This window comes from Podarcis liolepis, assembly GCF_965112155.1.
Source record: "Podarcis liolepis genome assembly, chromosome: 1".
NCBI classification, from domain to species: domain Eukaryota; kingdom Metazoa; phylum Chordata; class Lepidosauria; order Squamata; family Lacertidae; genus Podarcis; species Podarcis liolepis.
In genome coordinates, this window is record NC_139554.1 from 86,793,997 (window position 1) to 86,815,245 (window position 21,249).

General features: G+C 45.4%; 1 protein-coding gene across 46 annotated transcripts in view; it reads left to right on the forward strand.

The window, feature by feature from the left end:
• Positions 1 to 21,249, forward strand: part of TNS1 (tensin 1) — a 331,981-nt gene that overhangs the window by 243,802 nt on the left and 66,930 nt on the right. For all 46 annotated transcript variants that reach the window (XM_083487986.1, XM_083488019.1, XM_083488029.1 and 43 more), the window contains 2 exons: positions 1,091 to 1,156; positions 2,012 to 2,128. In XM_083487986.1, the coding sequence (XP_083344112.1) occupies positions 1,091 to 1,156; positions 2,012 to 2,128 (183 nt within the window). The remainder of the gene's footprint in view (positions 1 to 1,090; positions 1,157 to 2,011; positions 2,129 to 21,249) is intronic.

Below are 21,249 nucleotides of genomic sequence, written 5' to 3' on the forward strand. Positions count from 1 at the left end.
ACAGGTGGCCACCCAACGCTTGCTTAAAAACCTCCAATGAGTATAAGAATGTTGTTGTTTTGTGTGTTATTTGTTTGGAGAATAGTGCCCCCTTTCATGTAATGCAGCTTTCCTGTAGTTCACCTCACTGTGGCACTTAAGAGTGTAAAGGAATATGTTATTTATTCATAAAATTTATATACCGCTTTTTTAAAAAAATGCAGTGTACATCAAACAGTATGGAACAATTGCCAATGGGCACAGATAAAATCAGGGAAAACTTAAAAGCAAATACTAAAATCTAGATAGGCTTGTTTAACTAAATAAAAAAGTATGGGCAAGTGCCTAAAAGAGTAAACAGCTTCTATTGACCACCATGACATTACCCAAAGTAGTGCAAGAATCAGTTTGGAAGTACATTAAAAAGATTCTGTCCCCTCCCCCCCAGGCTTTACAGGGCAAATGAAATACCAGACAGATGAATTGACCTCCTGTCCTCATTCTGATTGTCCTGCCAGTGTGGTAGGCAGGGACCAGTGCTTGAGAGGGTCATGTGAGTGACTCCTCCATGGCTGCCAGCCATTCCAAGAACAATTCCTCTTCAGTCTTACTTCCATCCAAAAGCCATCACCTTGGCTCCACTAGAAAAGAGGAGACCTCATTGTGCTTTAATCATATAGTGCCAATGCACATTTGAAGAGGGTGAGCTGCCTGGTAGTGTGTGAGAGACAGTTGTTGGCTGTGATAAGAGTGGTCTTCACCAAGAAGTGCGGGGGATGGGAAGAGATGTCACAAACATACCCTCATTAGAGCCAAAGCTGTGTAGATGTTGTCTCATGGTGAACTGTCCTTTGATGGAATGTAGCTAGATGAACCGAGAAAAACACAGATTATTCATAGTAGTCATAGCCATGAGGATGGGCAACTTGTTGGTGTGAGACCCCAGGATATCTAGACAGTGAAGCAATGATCCCTGTTGGCATATCCCTAACAGATCCTCACTGAATTCAGCTTCCCTAGCAGTCATGGTATTGCCCCAGTTTATATGTCCTCAGTCGGTACAGACAGCTAGATATACCTGAATATCCTTTGGTCTTCTTGTTCATTGCAGACGAGCGGTTTCCAGAGTATGGGAAGGTGGAGTTCGTGTTCTCCTATGGACCTGAGAAGATTCAAGGTACTGTGTTTTCTAATCACCAACCTCTGGTACCTACTGCTCCCATTCCCTGCTTCCTCCCCATTGCCAGGCCCTACAGTTCTGTGTCTGGAGCTCCCCGCATGATTTCTTCACAGCTTGGCCATTCTTTGCTGATAGGGCAGGTAACCTTGCATTGGGACTTCCCCTTCTCCTTTGTCACTGCTGCTGGTGGGCAGAGGGTGCTTCAGTTCACCAGACCATCATAACTAAGAGCCAGCTGCTGATCCAGTTGAGCCACCTGGTCCTGCTTTTCCTTACCAGCAGACACCTTCTTTCCCCGTTCATGCTTGCCTGGTTGATCTGTGGCATTCCCAAATGTCTGCACTGGACTCTTCTGGGAATAATATCTTCCAGATCCATCTTAGGTCCTTGCTTGAGTGGCAGTTCACTTGGTCTTAAGAAGTGCCATATACACAGTCGGACTATTAGTTTGTCTAGCTTAGTATTGTCCACACCTGTAGTAGCTCTCCAGGGTTTCAGACTGTGGTTGCTGGGAGATGCTGGGGATTAAACCTAGGATTGTCTGCATGTGGATCAGATGCTCTGCCTTGCTTGTCCTCAGGCTCTTCCATAGCTGCCCACCCCACCTGCAGCCTCTAACCTTGTGCTGCTCCCCTCTCTCTCCCCTTTGATTCCTAACTGTGACTCACTTCTGGTTTTTCCTTGCATCATCTGTCTTCTACAGGTTCTGTTTCCCCTTTATCTTGCTCCCTCTTTCTCTTCCCTTCTTCTTCCCTTTTCATTACCACATTGCTGGCTTCTTCTGTGACTGGGCATGCACTGGAAGGTGTCGGCCAGCTCTGTTGCTGAAACCGTGCTGTCCTTCCTCTGCAGGCATGGAGCATCTCGAGAACGGCCCCAGCGTCTCAGTGGACTACAACACCTCTGACCCGCTCATCCGCCGGGACTCCTATGAAAACTTCAACATGCGTCGTGAAGACAGCATGGAGGGTAGGTGCCTCAGACTTCCATTGTACATACCCTAGCTCACGGGTACTGGTGTGCTTGTGTGCCACCTGGTAAATGCCAGCTCAGTTAAAGCAAGCATTTTTTTTTTAGTCTATTACTAGGGATAAGCTTTCTGGAGGGCATGATAAAGCCTAGCATCATCTTACACTTCAGCGTTGTGATCCAAGTCTTAAATTGATGGATGTGTTTCCTTTGGTGCCCTTTAGATAGCGATATCTATAGCTCCCATCAGCATTCCTCCCCTATTTTCAAATAACATTTTAGGACAAGGCACATGATTGTATGCATCTGTGAAGTGCTTCTCGAGACTTTTCATTCAAAAAAGGGGAACTTTGGAAACTTATCAGAAAAAGACTTCATGGTTCACTAGCATTTATGCAGCACAATCAGTGCAGGTGGGGCTATGTTGCTCTTCTGGCTTCCCAATGCCACTGCCCCTTACACTGAGGTGGAGTGGCAAGGCAGTGGGGAACGTGGCACAGAGCAGGAGCAGTGGTGGAGCCCATTTGATGCTTCACCTGCACCATGCTAAGCTCCCTATTGCCTCGCCCTTCTCCCTCTTGGTAAGCAGCAGCAATGTGCAGTGCTAGGAAGCACTAGCTGCTACTGAATCCACATGTTACTTTAAAAAACAGAAGCAAGAAACAGGTCTCTGCTCCAAGGAGCTTACAGTCCAGATCTGGCACTGGAACAGGGACTGAGGGAGAGACAAAGGAAACAAAGCAATACGGAGAGGGAAGGAACGGGAGATGCTAGTGCAAGAAGAGCTAGCTTTCATGCTCTTTGTTTAAAACAATGTCTGAGTCAAGCAGGGGATCACAATCCTTACACAGCGTCTAATTGGCATTCCACCCCCCCTTCTAGTATTCTTATCCCAAAGCATTTCTGCTTTCAGTCTTTGAATGGGAGTTCTTGAAAACCAAACCTCGATGTTATAATGCTTGTGCAGTTTCCACTTCAAGCCCTCTCCCATATTGTGACCACACTTTTGAAGGAGCACAGTTTCTTCACTTAGATGCCAGAATTGGACAGTAGCCTTCCTACTTACTAGTCTGAAAGGGGGAGTGTCTGTGCGGGGTTGGTCGACTGGTTGTGGAATGACACAAAAAGGATGGAGAAGAGTTAACAAGTATACAGATGGGCAACATACTACAACATTGCGTTTAGGTAGCTGCAAAAATGTATGTGTTGGGCTCTGGAAAATCAAAGATTCAGGGACTTTTTGAAACAGGGTAGGCGGTGGGATATTCCACTGCTGAGCATATGACACAGAAGTTGATACATTAGGCTGTCTTTTTTAGAAACTTTGTTTTGTGCAACTCTCTGGTATGGAATGATGCCAATAGTGGCAGTGTAAGTAGAGCTCCATAAGGATTAAATACTTTCTGAAATGGCAAGAGCTGTTCAACAAAGATGATCAGTGGACTGCCAACTTCATGCTCAGGATCTCCCTAAATCTCAGTCTGTTAGATGCTTGGGAATGAATGGCTTTGGGTGAATGGCTGTATTGTATGTGCTTTTGAGGGGTAGGGGAGGGAGAGAATTACTCTAAAACACACTTTGGAAACAGGACAATGGGTTGAATAAACCACTGTTCTGACCATAACTACCCAAAGCTGTACAGCAAGACTGTGGCAAAACAGGTAAAAAGGGGAGGAGGCTTTTTCCTGCAGCCCTATTGAAAACCAAGTGTTAGTCACAGCAGTGTGAACCAATGTATGCAACATTTTCACATGGTGATGCATAAATCGGTTTTGTTTAAAAGTGGCTTGTGATAAGAAAGCAAAGCCTACATTTCCCCTCTTTTGCTTCCTGTTACACATTAGCAGCACTCACAATACGTGGCTCAGAAAGTGTTTTTAGTGTCGCGTCTGGAATTTTCCCTTAGTGGACAAAAATTGGTTTGATTTATAAGGAAGCAATTACTAATGCAAGTAGCCACTGCAAATGCATCTTTTAGTCAGGCAGCCCCTTTGCCTTGACCTCTGTGTCCAACTGAATTAAATTGGCTTGAGATCATCTGCCGCTTGCTCCCTTTCCAGATGAATCCCATGATGACACCAAAAGGGTGAGTTCCTTTTCTTAGGGCCAGTTTCCACTGAGGTCACTCGACAAACTTGGCAACGGTGTTTTATTTTGCCTTGGGTTCCCCCTGCCCCAGTTGCTAAGTCATGGTCACTCCTATCCTTGCCCACATGCCTAGCACAGACTGTCACGGGCAGCCTGCCTCAGAGCCAGTGTACGAAGAGGAATGGGGAGAGGTGGAAACAGATGCATTTTCTGGACGGCCTGAAGGTCACGTGCAGCAAGCGGGCCCTGCCCAAGAAACAGATGGCACGGATGTTTGCGAAGTGCCCGACTGATGTGTATGATAAGGCTCAGAGAGCAAAGCCAAGATTTCTGCCGAGTCTCTCACCCAAGTCCTCAGGCTGAGTGATAGGTTAGTGATAGGTTTCATAGAGACAGGATGCTTCAGCTGCCCGAGAGTGAGAGCGAGTGCTGCAGTTATCAATGAGCTGGCTGGAATGGCATGACTTCCCTCCCATCCTTGCTGGCTATGGAGAAATGTCTGGATTCCTGCCTGAGAGAGCAAGCTGGGCACATGGGCTCACAAACTTGAACACATGGTGGGCGTACCGGTAGTTCAGCTTGAGCTCACCCATGCTGCTCCTAGAACGGGCTGCAATTGCAACCAGTTTCTCAGAAGACAGTGCTTTGGCATTTACATTTGGATGGGCAGAAATAAGTCCCTACCCAGCAGAACTGTGGAGAGTTGTTGTTGTTCTTTGCTTACCATCCCTGAGAAAAAAAATAGGATTGAGTGTTCACTGTGTATAACTAAGCAGCAGAGATGAGACCTTGTTGTGTACGCAGAGATGGGGGTGGACAGGGTTGTTGGAGAATTCTGATGAAGAAGGAAAGAGGAGCAGAAATGGCTGAGGTTTATTTATCCGTCCCATGTTCAGAACAGAAAACAATCCAGAGAGTGCAACTGGTATTTGCTGCTGCTGTTGCTTTCTTTCCTCAAATGATATATCATTGATTACTTCCCCTCCATTTGCATTGATCCCCCCTTGGATGAAATGAATGGAGTGCAATAACATACAGTAATGGCAATGTAACCTATGTAATTAATTGTGTAAATAATGTGATTTTGCCACAGTGGGCAGCAAGATGAAAAATGTAGTCTTTGGTGGAAGATGAACTGCAGCAGAATGGGAACAATGCTGCATGTGACTTTGAAACCAGCAATGTTTGGCTTCTGCTTATCTCACCCAGCAAAAGCCTATTGTTATTAATTTTATTGAGTGATGAATAAGGTGGATGATTCTATGGCCTGAATATTTTCGGTATATAAGGATACCCGTTGGATGCTGTTCCAGAGAATCAGAGAGCTTCTTTTGCATGTGCCAGTTTATTGTGGGGTGGGGGGGAAGAGTTTTGAGGAAAGTTGTAAAATCACCACAATTACCAGCCAAGCAGAAAATTGGATCAACTTTGGGAAATGTAGTGATTTATATTGGCCTCTGTGGCCTGTTTGGCTCCGGATGTAATTTATTGAATCCTAAAATTATCTGTATATGCTTGGAGTTACTATTTTTTATTGGGAGTGTGTATGTTACTCACCCTCCAATTCAGGTTTAAGGATGGTGCTCAGGAGATGAAAATATTTTCTCCCGGGGGGTTTCATAGACAGATATTCTTTTCTCACAGAGCTCTTGCATGCATATCCCCAATGAATGTCAGAAGGGCATGTGATCCACATGATCCGCTGTGGTTGTGGATCACCATTCTGTGCTGAGATAATGGGAACTCCATGCCTATAACAAAGGGACCCCTTGAGCCCACTAGCAATTGTGTTGGCATTGACAATGCCTAGCCAATCCCCTCACTATCCAATTCCATATCAGGGGGTGAATGTTGGTATGTTTTGTTTTCCTTTGCACTTTAGTAGTCTGTCTTTCTTACTTGAACCAACTAGTTGCACATCGCTGAAAAGTTCCTTATTGTAGAACCCTTTTTGACCTGCTTTATCTAGACTTCATGGTACACTATGAGCCTGGAGATTTAAGCCAGGGGTAGAGGAAACCTGTGGCCTTTCAGATATTGCTGGACTCCACCTTCCATCATTCCTGACTCTTAGCCAGGCTGGCTGGGGCTGATGATAAGAGCTGGAGTCCAACAACATCTGAAGGGCCACAGGGACCCCATCCCTTTATAAAGACTGAAGTGATAAGGGTGATAAATGCTGAGGATTATGCTTCATAGCCTGGTAGCTTAGGGTAGCTGTTGAGATGGACACAGGTGGTTCTGACGTCTGCCTCTGTAAAGCAACAACTGCTGCATCAGATCTCTCCTTCTCAAACTCCCACCTCTTCCTGACAGTCCTTTCCTCTCCATACTGTGTAGGCACCGAGTTGTATTATCCATGATGGAAGCAGGGCCCCCTCAACCTCCTTTGTCTGTTTGATTTTGTAGAAATGTGGAAAGTGTTTAGCAGAGTTCTGACTACTTAAAGCTTTTGTGCTTAAATGGTTTTTTAGATGCAGTTTAACTGAAAACAGAATGTTCACATGCAATCAAATATTGCACTGGGCAGAACAAGGATAGGTTGTTTTGGGGATAATCTGTCTATATAGGGACCCAAGTATTAATAGAAACTGTTCCCAGCCTTTGAAAAATGCCAGCCCATTTGCAGAATTGTCTCCAACTAATTCACTGTCTCCAACTAATGGATGTGCAATATAAATTTTCAGGCATGGAGAAACAGCAAGGCCTATTTTATGCATCTGTGCAGCACAGTCCCCACAATATCACCCTGGAATGTTCCTAAGCTTCACTGCCCATCTTCCATGTAGAACCCCATTCCATTTCCTTGTAAGGTTAGCAAAGGTTTCCATTCCTGGAGTCATTAGCATTCAAAGCACTTCATCCCATGTGCAAGGAAACATTAATGATAATGGATGGGTTGTGAAAATCTCAAAGGAGTCCTTGCTTCATCTTTGGTATTTATGGCTTCCCCCTGCTCATCACGCATTCTGTAGTTTCAGAAGGTGGAAGATGTGCAGAAAGGAGGGAACTGGGATTGCATTTGCTAATGCTGAGCCTTTCATTGTTGGCCAAAGTCCCTGCGTGGCAGCCACATGGAAAATACTCAGGTGAATTGAGCCAAAAATCTGTTCAGGAAGGCTTGGCTCATCTTCCAGTTGGGTTTGGTATTCAGAATTGTTCTTGCTCCTCTCTCCTCCCCCACTCCCCTTTTTCTCACAGCTGGAGAACTTCTACTTCATACCTCAAGGAGTTCTTCATTTTGAAAAAAATTGAAAGGAGAGAACAGGATTTCTTCTCTGCAGTAAGGCTATACCCATCTACCTTAGATCTAGGCTAGCATAGCCATAGCAGTATCATTGTTAGGGATGCTAACAGTGCATAGATTCAGGTTGCAGTTCTGTACACACTTTAGAGGAGGCAGGATAGAATTGCACCTGTCAGAACAGGAGTGAGGAACACTGTTCAGCCAGAGGGCCACACTCCCTTATGGGCAGCCTTTCAAGGGCCACATGCCACGGGTGGGCAAAGCAGAGAAAAAAGTGGGCAGAAGAAAGAATGTGAATTTTATTTTTGTACATTAGGCTAATTTCTACTCACACTCACACACCCCTCTCTAACCTCCATCCAGACCAGTGAGAGGTGTCAAGGACAAATTCCAGCCAGGCCAAAACACTCAAGGAGGGTGCGAAGCCAGTGAGGGGTGTAGCCTGGGAAAAGGGGGGGCAGATGGGCAGAGCTCTGAGGGTTAAATAGAGAGGCCCAAAGGACTGTGTTTGTCCCATGGGCATGAGGTGACTCACCTGTGCATTTGGCTGTACATAACCCTGCAGAAACTAACTGCACAATGATCTGCTCACCACTTTTGGCTGCAGAGGCCAGTGGCAGGAGAACAATGACAATTAATTTCTTCCTAGGGATAGAAGCACTTTCCGGTTGCAGGAAATTTCACTTCAGGTAATCTCTCTCAAAGCCTCCATCCCCCGAAGTATTTGATTGTTCTTGCTGCAATATGTTTTTGTTATCTGGCTGTAGACTGCCCAGATGTGCTTTGGTGCAAAGTGGCAGGGTATAAATATTGAAATACACAAATTTTAAACCATCAGTTGTGATACTTGTAATTCCCCAGGGCGATTCCATGAGCAGATGCCCATGCAAGTTCATGCTCGGGTTACCGAAAGTCTCAGTACTTTATTTTGCTTTGCTTACTTTCTTTCCATCTGGGACTTCCCTCCCTGTTCTCAACATCTCCTTTTTCCGTAACATGGGAGACGAGAGGGATAGGATGAGAGAAATGGTCAAGTTTTCTCTTCATATACTATAAGCAAGCACAAAGAGCAGGAAGTGCAAATCTACTACTGCTTCCTGTTGCCCATTTATTAAGTAATGTCTGAAGTACTCCAGGATATACAGAGATACAAGCTGGGATGTAGGCAGATATTTGTTCAGTCTGCTTTTATCAGCTGTTGTAGCAGAGTGACGAAGGGCCAGGTGTGCAATGTATTTGCATGCATCCTGTTAATTTAAGGGGGGGGGGGTTGAGGAACACACAACCAAACCCTTTGGGAATTCTGCCTAGCTGGAGTTTTTGTCAGAAAGAAGGGAAAAAACATGGCCAGCACAGAGCAGTAGGTGGGTGGGACTGGAACGAAGGCAGAATATTCCTTATTTACAGATTTTCTTGCCATATTTGGCAATGGAGCTGCATGCAGAGTTTCTGGCACAGCAGTAATAAGTGTGTGCCTAGTGGTCAGGAGAAGCTGGCATGAAGTTGAGGAAGTCAGAACAAGGCAGGACAGATGGTAGCTTCATCGCCAGAATGCTAACCCGAGAGACACAGACAGAGAGAGTTGGGGTTTTTTCCCAGACAATGATGGTTCAGTTCTCAGTGATGTGCAAGATCTTCCTTTTCAAGGGGGTGGGGGTAGATAAATAATAAAAAGACTCTAATTCCCTTCCTGACTGCCACAAGAAAAGTGTGCCAGTTGGTTGCTTGAGCAACTTCCTTCTTTTGTAAAGTAGCTGGGGATGTTGTGTCGCAGTCTGGATTTGATCTTTTATTAACTGGATTAACAGATGTAGTAGGTAAGGAGCCAGCTACACAGCTGAAATGGCTGAGCTGTTGATCTTGGATGGTCATGTGAGCACATCTAAAGTTTACTCCCTTATCACCACCCCCCCACCCGGCCTGCTGCCTGTCCTGCCACTTGCTGGATGAAGAACTTGACTTACGGTTTCTGCTGTGGCATGGGTTCAATGGCATAGCAGGTGGTATGCATGGCTAAGCAAGAGAAGATTGGGAGGGTTGGACTAGATGACCCTCTGGATCCCTCCCAACTCTACAATTTTATGATTTTACGTTGAGCCACCCCTGACCTTTTTAAAGAGTAGAGCAGGTACCACTTTAATGCAGCAAGCAAGAGGCATCTTTGGACTGGGCGAGCAAACGGGCACTCCTTCAAGAGGCTAGCAATTGAGCAGTCTCTTTGTACCATCATTTGGCACCTTCTCTGCGAGTGCAGACTCCTGGGCAGGAGGATGGTTCCTGCATGGAAGGGGACTGGTCGGAAGCATCTGATGACACGAGGGTGGGTACCTGCTCTGATAACCTGCCTGGTCCTTCCCTGGGATCCAACTCTGCACCTGTGGCTTCTTCCTTGGCTGATTCCAAGGTTTCAGATCCTGACCTGCTAGGACCCTCCCCAAGGTCATTGGGCTTCAGGTCTTTGAGCTCATCTCCCCCTTCTGCCTGATCTGACCATCCCCTCCTGGAAAATCTCCACATGGCTTATGACACTGTCCTTCCCTGGTGTACAAGCACATTGGAAGGGCTGAAACTCTGAAAGCAGCTTGTCTTTGCAATGTGCTTCTGCTGTCTCCATCCTCATCCCCGAATGAAGTAGCAGGACATGAGGGTGTGAGAAGGAACAGCCCACCTGAACCTGTGCTGTTTTTCCAAAGCAGAATTAGCATGTTTCTCTACTGATACTATAGCTGCAGCCAGAAACTGTGTCTGGTCATGTGTTGCCTTCTCTGGAAAATGTCAGGCTGCAGGTGGTGCGCTGCATGTATGCCAATCTTGTCTGGAACTAGAGTTTTGCAGAGTTCCTCATCCATATAGCTCCATATAGCACAAATCTAATCACTCCTCTTGGCAGTGGCTCCCCAATGTCTCACATAGAAACTTTCCCAATCCTGTGACCTAAGATTGCTAGAGATGATTAAACCTGGGTCTTTTTGCATGCGAAGTATGTGCTCTATTACTGATCCCATCATTTGTGCGACGATCATCTTTACCATGAGTATTTTGCCTACAAAGACAGTGACTAACATGTCAGCAGAGAAACCAGGCAATAGCAGAACTCACTGCATGAGGGGATTCCCCCAGTTCAAGTCTGTCTGTAAAACTATAAGAGAGGAGATACCCTTCCATCTTTTATTCCTAAAATGAAAGCTGGTATGTACAAAGGAGAATTTTAGCAGTGGATACCACTTCTAATATTCAGGTACATAAAACTCATGAAATTTGTGGCAAAATCTCAAGATTTTGCAAGTGAAAATCAAGCAAATGGAGATATTCGATCTTGCCACCAATGAAAACTCAGGGCTTGTGTTTAGAGTTTGTATCCTTTCGGAAATGCGTTGCCTTTAAGCGTAAGTCACTGCTTTGTTTTCTTTCAGCTGAGCCAAATATCTTGGTCCACTCTGCCACTGGCAAATTGCTTCAGTACCCTTGCAAATGCATTTGGGCCAAGCTGAGGCTGGTCACATGGATGGGGCAATGCCAATGACTTTTCCAAAGATAGACTCTCTGTTACAGATGCTACATTGTTTGGCCAGAGCTTTGCCCCCACCCCCTTGAATTCCTGCCTCAGTGCTTCCTAGATGAGATGGGATTCAGAGTGGGGGGGGAGAGGGGTCCAATTCTGCTCAAGTGTTTATTAAGAGTCCCTTTGGCCTGGCAATAGCATAACTGGGATATGATGTCTAACTAGGAGTCTGAAAGATGGTGGTGGGGTTTGGGAGCACTACAAGAAACATGCCTACATACACACCATACCAACCTAGGAAAGAGCCAGTGCAATGGCATTGTAGCTGCATAGAACAGAGGCTGGCACTTGTCCAGAAAAGTGCCCTTTTATTCATCCTCCGCACTGAGAAGATGGTTCCCAGTACAGCGGTATGGTATGTGCTCTGCAAAATCTCAGCACAGCCTAGTGCTGCTAAGCATCTGTAAAAGTTATTCTCCAGGGCAGAGTTCAGATTTCACAAGGGGTCTACCAAGAAGTTGCAATACTTAATCACAGATTCCAAGGGGCCAGCCATGTTAATTTGCTCTAGTATACTAAGAAGAGCTCTGTGGCACATAAATACTTAAGATTAAATTGGTGCACAGAATACTATATTGCAGAGCCCAGTGTGAAAGAGTTATCTAAACACTGCCTAACTCACAAGAGTAATCACATTTATTATTATTATAAAAACACACAGTAGAACTCTCTTTCCATCAAACGTTGATGGCAGGGATAGACAATGTGGAGTCCCCAGATGTTTCTAGATTGTAACTCCCATCGTTCTTGACCTTTGCAATGATAGCTGGTGCTGATGGGAGTTGGAGTCCAGCAATATCTGGAGGGCAGCACACTGGTTCCCCCTGGTTTATGTCCAGGTTTTGGTTTAACCACGAACTACCATAGCCTTCATATGCAAATGCTACCAGGGACTGGGGGAGGCATCCAACCAAGTATCTCTGTTAATGCTAGGATTTATATTTTTGCAACCAAACTTCTCCCTCTCTTCCCCATGCCCCCTGGCCCTCCCCAAATCTGCTCCAGATGGTTGGGGGATACCCACCCACACCCCGAGCAGACTGGGGGCTGCAGAGAGTGGAAAGGAAGCTGCAGTTCCATTGTGCAGCCAGAAAACTTTGTGCTAATGGAACTACCTCCCCACATGTTCTATTTACTTTTTGTCACTTAGTTATCTGTAATCTATCCCCATCCTAAAGGCTAGTGATGGTTAATGCTTCATTTAAACTCCAGGTGTTTATCTATTTTATCCTGTGGTAGCAAATCAACAGAGTGTTTTGTCACAGGGTGCCAAGAGTATCTGTTGTTGTTTTTTGCGGCATAAGCTAGAGTGCACATCTACACTTAAGTTTACAAAAGCTTATGACATAATAAAACCGAAATGAAACTCCCTTTACAGTGGGAGGGATTTACACCAAAAAATAAGTTATCCGGTTTGTATTCAAACTTCAATCCAATACCATCTTGATCAACAGGTCCAATAGCATCTCCTCCTCCTCCTTCTCCGTGCGAATGTGTTTTCAGTTTGCTTTAAAGTGGCTCTAAGTGGTCATTAGGACAGCAAATTCAGTGAGGAGAAAAGGTATAATTGGCGGGATGGTGAACTGCAATCCCCAAAGGGTCTTCCTAAGAGGAATGCAAAGCTTTCTGCAGGTGCAGCCGTTTGGCAGGGATGCCAGAGCCCCCGCCCCTGTTTCTCTGAAATGCTGGATTAGCAGCATGAAGGATGTATCTCCGCTATCCCTGCGACAGGCTGCCAGAAGCAATCACTCCTGCTGCACTCTAATTACCCTGTGGCCTGGTGCCAGCAGACGTTCCTACCAGGAGAGCTTGTTGTGAGGCAGGCAGCAGCACAGCTTCTTGCTGCGTTTGTGTGTAGAAGGTAATTGTTTTTCTGTGCTGGGATCATAAAGTAAAATCAGGGTGAGGGTAAATCCATTTGGTTCTGCGCATGGCGGGATTCCCGGCAAGTCTTTAGCATGCATTTATCTCCAACCGTCTGTTGCACGCAGTGAAGCTCAAATAGCTAAGAATAATAGTGGGAACAACAACAACACCTTCATAATTCAGGCCTGCCACCTCATGGAAAATCACTTTGGATTTTGAAATCTGCTGTTTGTAAGGGCATGCCTTGGTTTAATTAGTTCTGCTTTCTTCCTCTGAATTACAGTTTCATTAGTTCTGCCATTCACTGGAGAACTAGCACAGTGTAGTGGATGGTGTGTCAGACTAGAACTGGAGTGGCACAGGTTCAAATCCCCACTCAGCCTTGAAGCTCGCTGAGTGATCTTGGGCTGGTTGTTATCTTCCAGCATGACCTACTTGACAGGGATGCTGAGAAGGTAAAACAGGAGGCAGAGATTTCCTTGGAGGAATGACTGGATAAAATTGTAAACAGTAGATTCAAAAAACTCTGTCAAATGCCTGGGAGAATTCCAAGGGCTGGCCAAAAGGAGAAGAGAGTGGAATTGCCCAACAGTGAGGGAAGGCATTGTGGTTTGCAAGGGGGATTAAACCACATAATGCTGATTAAACTGCAAGGTAGATGATCAGGAGACAAGGTTCCCTGCCTAGAATTTGCACAACTAGTTTTCTTGCGCAGTTAATTGGTTTCAGGAATCAGGGGTTTGGGGAATCCTCGTCACATTTTTGGTCTTTGTTCTCGGTTCCTTGAGTAAAGGGGAGATGACCTCCAGAGAACACTTCATCTAAGAAGGGCAGTCCAACTTTTCATACGGGCCACAAGAGTGCTTTGAAATGGAACTCATAGACCTCGCACTGCCTTGTTGCACAGGGTGTGGGGAGCAAAGCTAAAATTTGACACACGCAGCCCAGCCCTCACACTTCCTTCCCAAGGCCTTGAGGGCTGCATGCATGTTGGACCACCCTGATTGAAGATCTTAAAAGTACCAAATATTCATTTGACGTGCTGGCTGAGCCTGATGGGAGTTATAGCCCCAAACACCAGAATGGTAAATGATGCTCTGTTGGAACATGATCTGCACTAAATCTCTTGATTCAAAAGGATCAGGAAGAATATTTAAGTTTACACAAATACAGTGGTACCTCGGGTTAAGTACTTAATTTGTTCCAGAGGTCCGTTCTTATCCTGAAACTGTTCGTAACCTGAAGCACCACTTTAGCTAATGGGGCCTCCTGCTGTCGCCGTGCCGCCGGAGCACGATTTCTGTTCTCATCCTGAAGCAAAATTCTTAACCCGAGGTACTATTTCTGGGTTAGCAGAGTCTGTAACCTGAAGCATGTGTAACCTGAAGCGTATGTAACCTGAGGTACCACTGTATAGACATTCCCAGAATAAATAGGATAACTTGGGGGAAATGTAATTAAAGTGAAGCATACATTTTTTTCTTCGGTGTATAATTTACAGAGATTGTGGCTGGAGAACTCAGAGGCATTTATAGTGTACAATTCTAAATCTTCATGGACTCTTCAGGATGAGTTAAAAATAGCCCCTTTCGTGTATTTTGGAAAGCATGTGTGATCCGTGTATCTGTGTGTATATATGTTGGTTGCTGTACACATGCTTGTGCTATAAACTAATACAGTAGCTGTCTGTTGTCGTCAGTGCATGTATATGTTACATGAGGCTCTTTGCCTTCAGATGTTTGCCATGCTTTCCCCACTAAGTCCATATTGTTATTTACAGCCCACTACGTCGGTCCCTCCCCATCTTTGGTATCATTTTTTTATTCACGGAGTTGAGTGCTTGGAGCCCTTGTAAATCATCTGCCTTCACACCAGGGAGCAGAGCAGTAAAGGGGGGCGGGATATATCTAGTTTGCCAGTGAGGTCACTGCGGGTTGTGGCGCGGAAAAGGCTCGCAGCAGCTGCTTGTGGCACAAGTGTCTTGTCTCTCTGGCTTGTTAATACCCACAGGGCTATAAATATTGGTTTTAGGCAGGATTTCAGATATTCCTGTCACCTTTGTGTCACAGTGTGGATCAGGGCATGCCTAAACCCCAAGCTCCCTCTGTGGGTTAAGTTCCCTCCATCAGGCAGAAACCTATCACAACACCCCATGTTTGCACCCTACCCATATTCCCAGGATCACCTTGTGTCTCTTGCCCTCCATGTTTAACATTTGTCGCATCTATACCTTTTGGACAAGACTTTAAATCCAGGCTTGCTGCAAGAGCCCCCATCCAGTGCAATTACTGTCATGGCCCCAGCCTTGAGCTCAGACCCAGAGGAGGGTAAGCTAGGGCTGCTGTTGCACCAGCTGATAACTGGACCGGGATCTCGACACCGAACTTGTGGTTAATGGTCAACAGCTGGTAGAAGCCAAGTCTGGACTCTAGTGAGCATTTTCTTCCATGCCCTGAATCAAATGCCTCCCGCTACACTGTACCTGCCCAGCAGGAGGCTACAGAAAGAAAAAGTGCTAGTCTGCAGGCCTAGTGGGTGACCCATTAAGGATTCACAGTCTTCAGGGAAGCAGGTGGAGCTTAGGAGGGGTGCATGGGATGGACAGACTCACAAGGCCTCTGTTCACCTCCAGCCTTGTTGGAGCAATTTGCTTAGTTGATCTTTCTATGATGCTGTCTTGTCAATCCATCAATCCATCAGTACAATTATTAGGATATGCTTTGCAAGAATCCATCTGCAAGAACACCGATTGAAATTTACGAAAACTGGAAAGACAGAATGAAACGTTCATTAAATCTATTGTTCAGCTCTAAAATGTAGCATCACTTAATATGTTTACTTCGAGCAATAAATTTAGAGAAGTAATCCAGATTAATATACACATATTATAAGAAATGATTATGGACCTTTTGAAAGTTGTTGACTTTCACCAGGATTTAAATTTCAGAGATAAAGCAAAGGAGCCGAAAATGCCTTATTTTTTTTATATACTTTTTTTTAGTAGGCATTTTCCAAGGACCATCAGAAAAAATTGGTTCTGCAGAAGTGTGTAGGATATATCTTCTTGCTGTTTGGTTGGGGGGGGGGCTAGGGTCTGAGATACAGACTGTGTCATGCCTGCCATAAATAAGCCACACTGGGTATATCAATATTAGTTATTTAAAATGCACCACAAATCTTCCACACACTAACTGCTGCCTAACTGGAACCAACTTGGTGTAATGGTTAAGAGCGGTGGACTCGTAATCTGGTGAAAGGGGTTCGCTTCCCCACTCCTCCACATGCAGCTGCTGGGTGACCTTGGGCTAGTCACACTTCTCTGTAGTCTCTCAGCCTCACTCACCTCACAGAGTGTTTGTTGTGAGGGAGGAAGGGAAAGGAGATTGTTAGCCACTTTGAGACTCCTTAAGGGGAGTGAAAGGCAGGGTATCAAATCCAAACTCCTATTCTTCTTCTTCTTCCGCTCACTGTCCCATCAAGTGGTCACTAACTTGATATTTCACTTTATTTATTTATTTATTTATTTATTTATTTATTTATTATATATCCTGCTAAGCATAGCCTAGTGGAACCTTCAGGTAGGCTAACAACATGTACAAAAGAATGTGACAGAGAAGGAATTCCCCATCACCATTCATAGGACAGGTAAGAGGACAACCAACAAACTGAGATCACACCAGCTCCCAACTTGGCAAGGTGACCCAGAAGGATACCAGTGGCTCATGGTACAAAAAGCAGCAGAGCAGTCCAAGGAAGTCAACAGATTCACCCTTCCTCCACAATAGAGATCAAAACAAGGCCCAAAGCCAGATCAATACGAAACACAATGACCAGTATCAAACAGCACTCCCTGGAAATTAGTTATCACTCCCATCTGACCATCTTGCTTGAGAATAGTATATTAGAAACTGGCCCCTAATTATTTTGCAACAGAAGGATAAAATGTGGGTACAGCATGTATTTGCTGATGGTCAGGCTAAGTCCCTGGTAAGAACCCCTTTCACATTCATTCCCAAACTATCCTTAATTTAATAAGCTCTATGGACTTGAAAATTCATCTCAGTCTCTTCTGCTACAGAGACAGTAAATAAATCTGGGCCTAACCATGCAGGGCCAATAGAAATAGATCTCCCAGAGTGAGTTTATTTAAGGGACTGTATCTGTAAGGCACCATATTTATCCTGTTTGTCCAGGGTTTTGTGGCTGCCTCTTAAATAGCATTTAGGGTCGGAGAAGAGCAGCAGCGAATGTAACCAAGCTACTGTGGGTTCCTAAATCATCCTGGGATACTGAGAAAGAGAAATGATCAGGGGGGCATTTGTGTGGGAAGGATGTGAATTTGAATATCAACAGACTGTCCCTGGCAGCCACTTCCATCTGTGTATTTGTGGCCATCCTGTGTTGTTGTGATGGCTGGCCATCTTGGGAAAGTGATGAGATCCTGATGTGCCTGTAGTATTTAAGGGGCAGTTGTGGTGGGGGGACGATAGAGAATTGTTACTTGCTACTCATTTTCACATGTCACTTTCTTGAAATATTGCAAATATAGAGCAGCAGTACTTCCTAGTATTTGGTTTGGGCCATAGGTCTGCTGAGCATGGATCTACAGAACAAAGAGAATGTACTATTTAATACAGCCAAAGATGGCATTTATTTTCTACATTCAAATGAAGCTTTAAAGAGGGATAATGAAGTGGCATTCGCTACCTTCGTAAGTGGTTTCTGCTGTGAAATTAACACAATGTGGATTTTTTTTGAAGTAGAGCTCCATTTTCCTCCATATGTTCTTTCATATCATCCTGTGAGTTGCTTTCAGTGACAGGGAAGTGGCTCTCCTGATTCTCTAAATCAGGCATAGGGAACCTTTGACTCACCAGGTGTTGCTGAATTACAACTCCCACCATCCCTGGCCATGCTTGCTGGGGCTGATGGGAGTTGTAGTTCAGCAACATCTGGAGGACCAAAGGTCCCCCACACCCCTGCTGTAAATGGTTTACTGAAGCCCTTTGAAAGGACTAAGAGCTGTTGGGATAACTAGTTTTTCACCCACGCCCCACTCAACAACTGCCAGGCCTTTACCTTTGGTTTCCCCACCTGCCTAATACTGCTGACAGACATATAAAGATAAAGGGACCCCTGACAGTTAAGTCCAGTCGCGAACAACTCTGGGGTTGCAGCCCTCATCTCGCTTTACAGGCCGAGGGAGCCAGCATTTGTTCGCTCCCCAGACAGTTTCCCTGGGTCCTGTGGCCAGCATGACTAAGCCACTTCTGGTGCAACAGAACACTGACACCGGAGCAGCGCACGGAAACGCCGTTTACCGTCCCACCAGAGCGGTACCTGTTAATCTACTTGCACTTTTTGGCGTGCTTTCAAACTGCTAGGTTGGCAGGAGCTGGGACTGAGCAACGGGAGCTCACCCCATCGCAGGGATTTGAACCGCTGACCTTTTGATTGGCAAGCCCAAGCGGCTCAGTGGTTTAGACCACAACGCCACCCGCTGACATATACTTTGAAACAAATGAGCAGAAATCCATCCCGGTGTTGATCTCAGGGCAGCTCAGCTCAAAAAGGCCTTAAGAGGCCCTATATGTTCCCATCTTGCCTCCCCCACTGACTCTTCTCTCTCTTTTCATCATCTGAGTGCCTCTCCTTTCATGCCCACAACACTCATTTTGTTCTTGGGATGTTCCCAAACAAAAACTTCACAAATATGTGGTGGGAATTGTGGGCTTGATTCCAGTACTTCATAGTCCTGAAGGTGTGTGTTCTGAATTCTCTTCCGTAGCTTGTCCCCTTGCTCAGCTACTCTCAGGGGTTCAGCTGTAACTAGAAGGATACAGGAGTGGGAGAGGGATGTGGAAGAGTCATTTTTGTAAGGAATTATGATTTATCATTTTATACTACTAATAAAAGGTGAAAAAAGTGGTGTGAAGTTGGCAGAAGGTAGGCTCAGTATCTCATTAGCATCTTTCTGTGTTGTTTGTTGAACGCAAAGAGTTCTTTCTCTGTTTGAACAGTGACTCCTTTGCCCAAATCCATAGTCTATCACCTTCCATGTCTATTTTTTGATAGTGTTGTTGCTGTTGCTTAAATCTCAAGCCAGGGAAAATATATTATTTAGAACCTTTTCTTTTCTGAAAACTCTTAGGAAATGTTCTTTTCAAAACTTTAAATATTTAATTTGCACTTGGAACCTCAAGATCTTTTGGTTATGACTGAGGCCACAAGTCATCCAAACTCTTTGTCTAAGAAAAACAAATGCTTGGTACGTATCTTTGTTTTTTGAGATTCCATAGTACTGCTCTTTAAAAATGAGTCGATGGATGTTTCTTTATATGCTTGTTTCAGTGTTGTATAGATTTTGATCTTAGCTGTTTAGCAGCTGACCTCTTGCAAAGCTTATCCTAATAGTTATAACAGTGAAGCTGAGCTCTTGTGATGACCTTGAGTTTACTCCAGTGCCACACAACTTGCTCAAAGGATCAACGTGCAACAGAAAATAGCAAAACAGAAGTTATCCTGTGCATGGATCTCATAGATTTCAGTAACAGCATTGTGTGGAGTGTACCACCCTGTTTTTCCCTTAGTGATCAATCCAGGGATCATCTTAGCACCTGCACAGTTTGTGAACCTGAGCAATGCCACTTATGTGCCCAGAGTCTCCGTCCTGTTTACTAAATGGCAGCCATTTCCCTTTTTCAGAATGGGCTTTAATTTTACATTTAGTCTGTGGCTGCTGCGTCTTCACTCGATGACAGTCTGACCTAATTTGGCACATATGACTAGGGGAACCTGCTCATCCATCTGGGTGAAGCAGATGGGTTGGCAAATATTGAAGTGCTGCTGGGAGCATGGGAATGAAAATATCCCCTTCTACAACTCAGAAATGAGAAAAGCAGATAGTGCCGTGATGGTGAGCGCATGTGAAATACAAAGGATGCAAGCTGCCAGGCATACAGCTGTGCACATGAGTTTGCCTTGTGGCTGAAAAGGAGGGATAAACTGTGCGTTCGACACTGCCCATTTGAAGGGAACGTTTCCTCAAGGGAATGTTTAATGCAGGGAACAACCAGTGCGGTGCCTTTCAGATGTGGTTGGTCTCCCAGTTCCAACTAGCATGACCAATAGCCAGGGACAGTGGGAGTTGTAGTTCAACAACATCTGGAGGGCGCAGATTCTTACTGAAAACCTCTTGCCTTAGACTTCTCTCCTTCAGCTCACCTAAGCAGACTTGACAAAGAGTTCTCCTTTGGGAAACTTATCTATTGTGCTTCTGTCCCATTTTCTGCTTTTTAGTTGTCTGCAGCTCTTATTGATCCTGTCACTTTCTGTGGCTTTTGTTTAATAAGATAATAAAAGGGTCTTTTTGAAGGCAACCTGGGTCCTGTGGAGTACTATGGGTGCTGTCCTTTGATTTGCCACCCCAATGGGCATATGCGTCATTAGGAGCACAGCCCATTGCCCCAGCCCCCAACCCTAGGAACATTAAAATGAGAAGGGTGGTATTGGTCTCAAGCCCAGCATAAAGAAGGATGAACTCAAGAGTGAAAAGACCACAATAGTCAATACACTTTCAAACCACAGAAAAGCTGGCGGAGGTGAGTGATTGACTGTCTTCACATTGAGTTGTGCCTTCTGTCTGCCTGAACTGCTAAAGCTATCGACAACCCACATGAAATTCCCATCAGCAGGCGTAAGGCTTTTGTTTTCACCGTTGTGTCTGGCTCCTTCACTCTCTCTCCCCTCCTTCCCCCCCCCTCGCTCTTGCCTGTAGGGAGATGGAGGCCGTCTCCTTGCCTTTCAACAGCTGACTAAAGCAAGAGGAATCTACCTTCTCTGCTCCCTCCCCCTTTTGTTGGCATGGACAGCCTCTACTGTGGTCTGAGTTTTCAAGGTGCAGAACTAGGAGCTGGCGGGAAGTCTTCTTGACTGCCGCAGTGCAGAAGCCTTTGCTGTGAAATAGGGACAGCCCTGCTCTGAGATATGGTGCATTGCAGGGCTGGCCCACCCATGAGGCAAGGTGAGGCGGCTGCCTCAGGCAGCAGGATCCACAACCTCCAAGGATTGCATTGCCCACTGCTACTGCATTCCCCCCTTGTCCCCATTGTAGTTCTTCACCCCTCCCCCTTGTTTTTGATGTAGGTCTTCACTCACCCTTTCTTCCCTGGCGGGTGGGGAGGCATTCTGTGGTTTGTCTCAGGTGCCAAAATGTATTGGGCCGGCCCTGGTGCATTGTGTGATATGATGTGGGAGCAACACCACCTCCTCTGAAAATACCTTCCAACTTTGGGGTTAAGCCTTGGACAATACATCTTTCCATATCTGCTCAGGCTGGACCATGCCCCCTGAATCTTT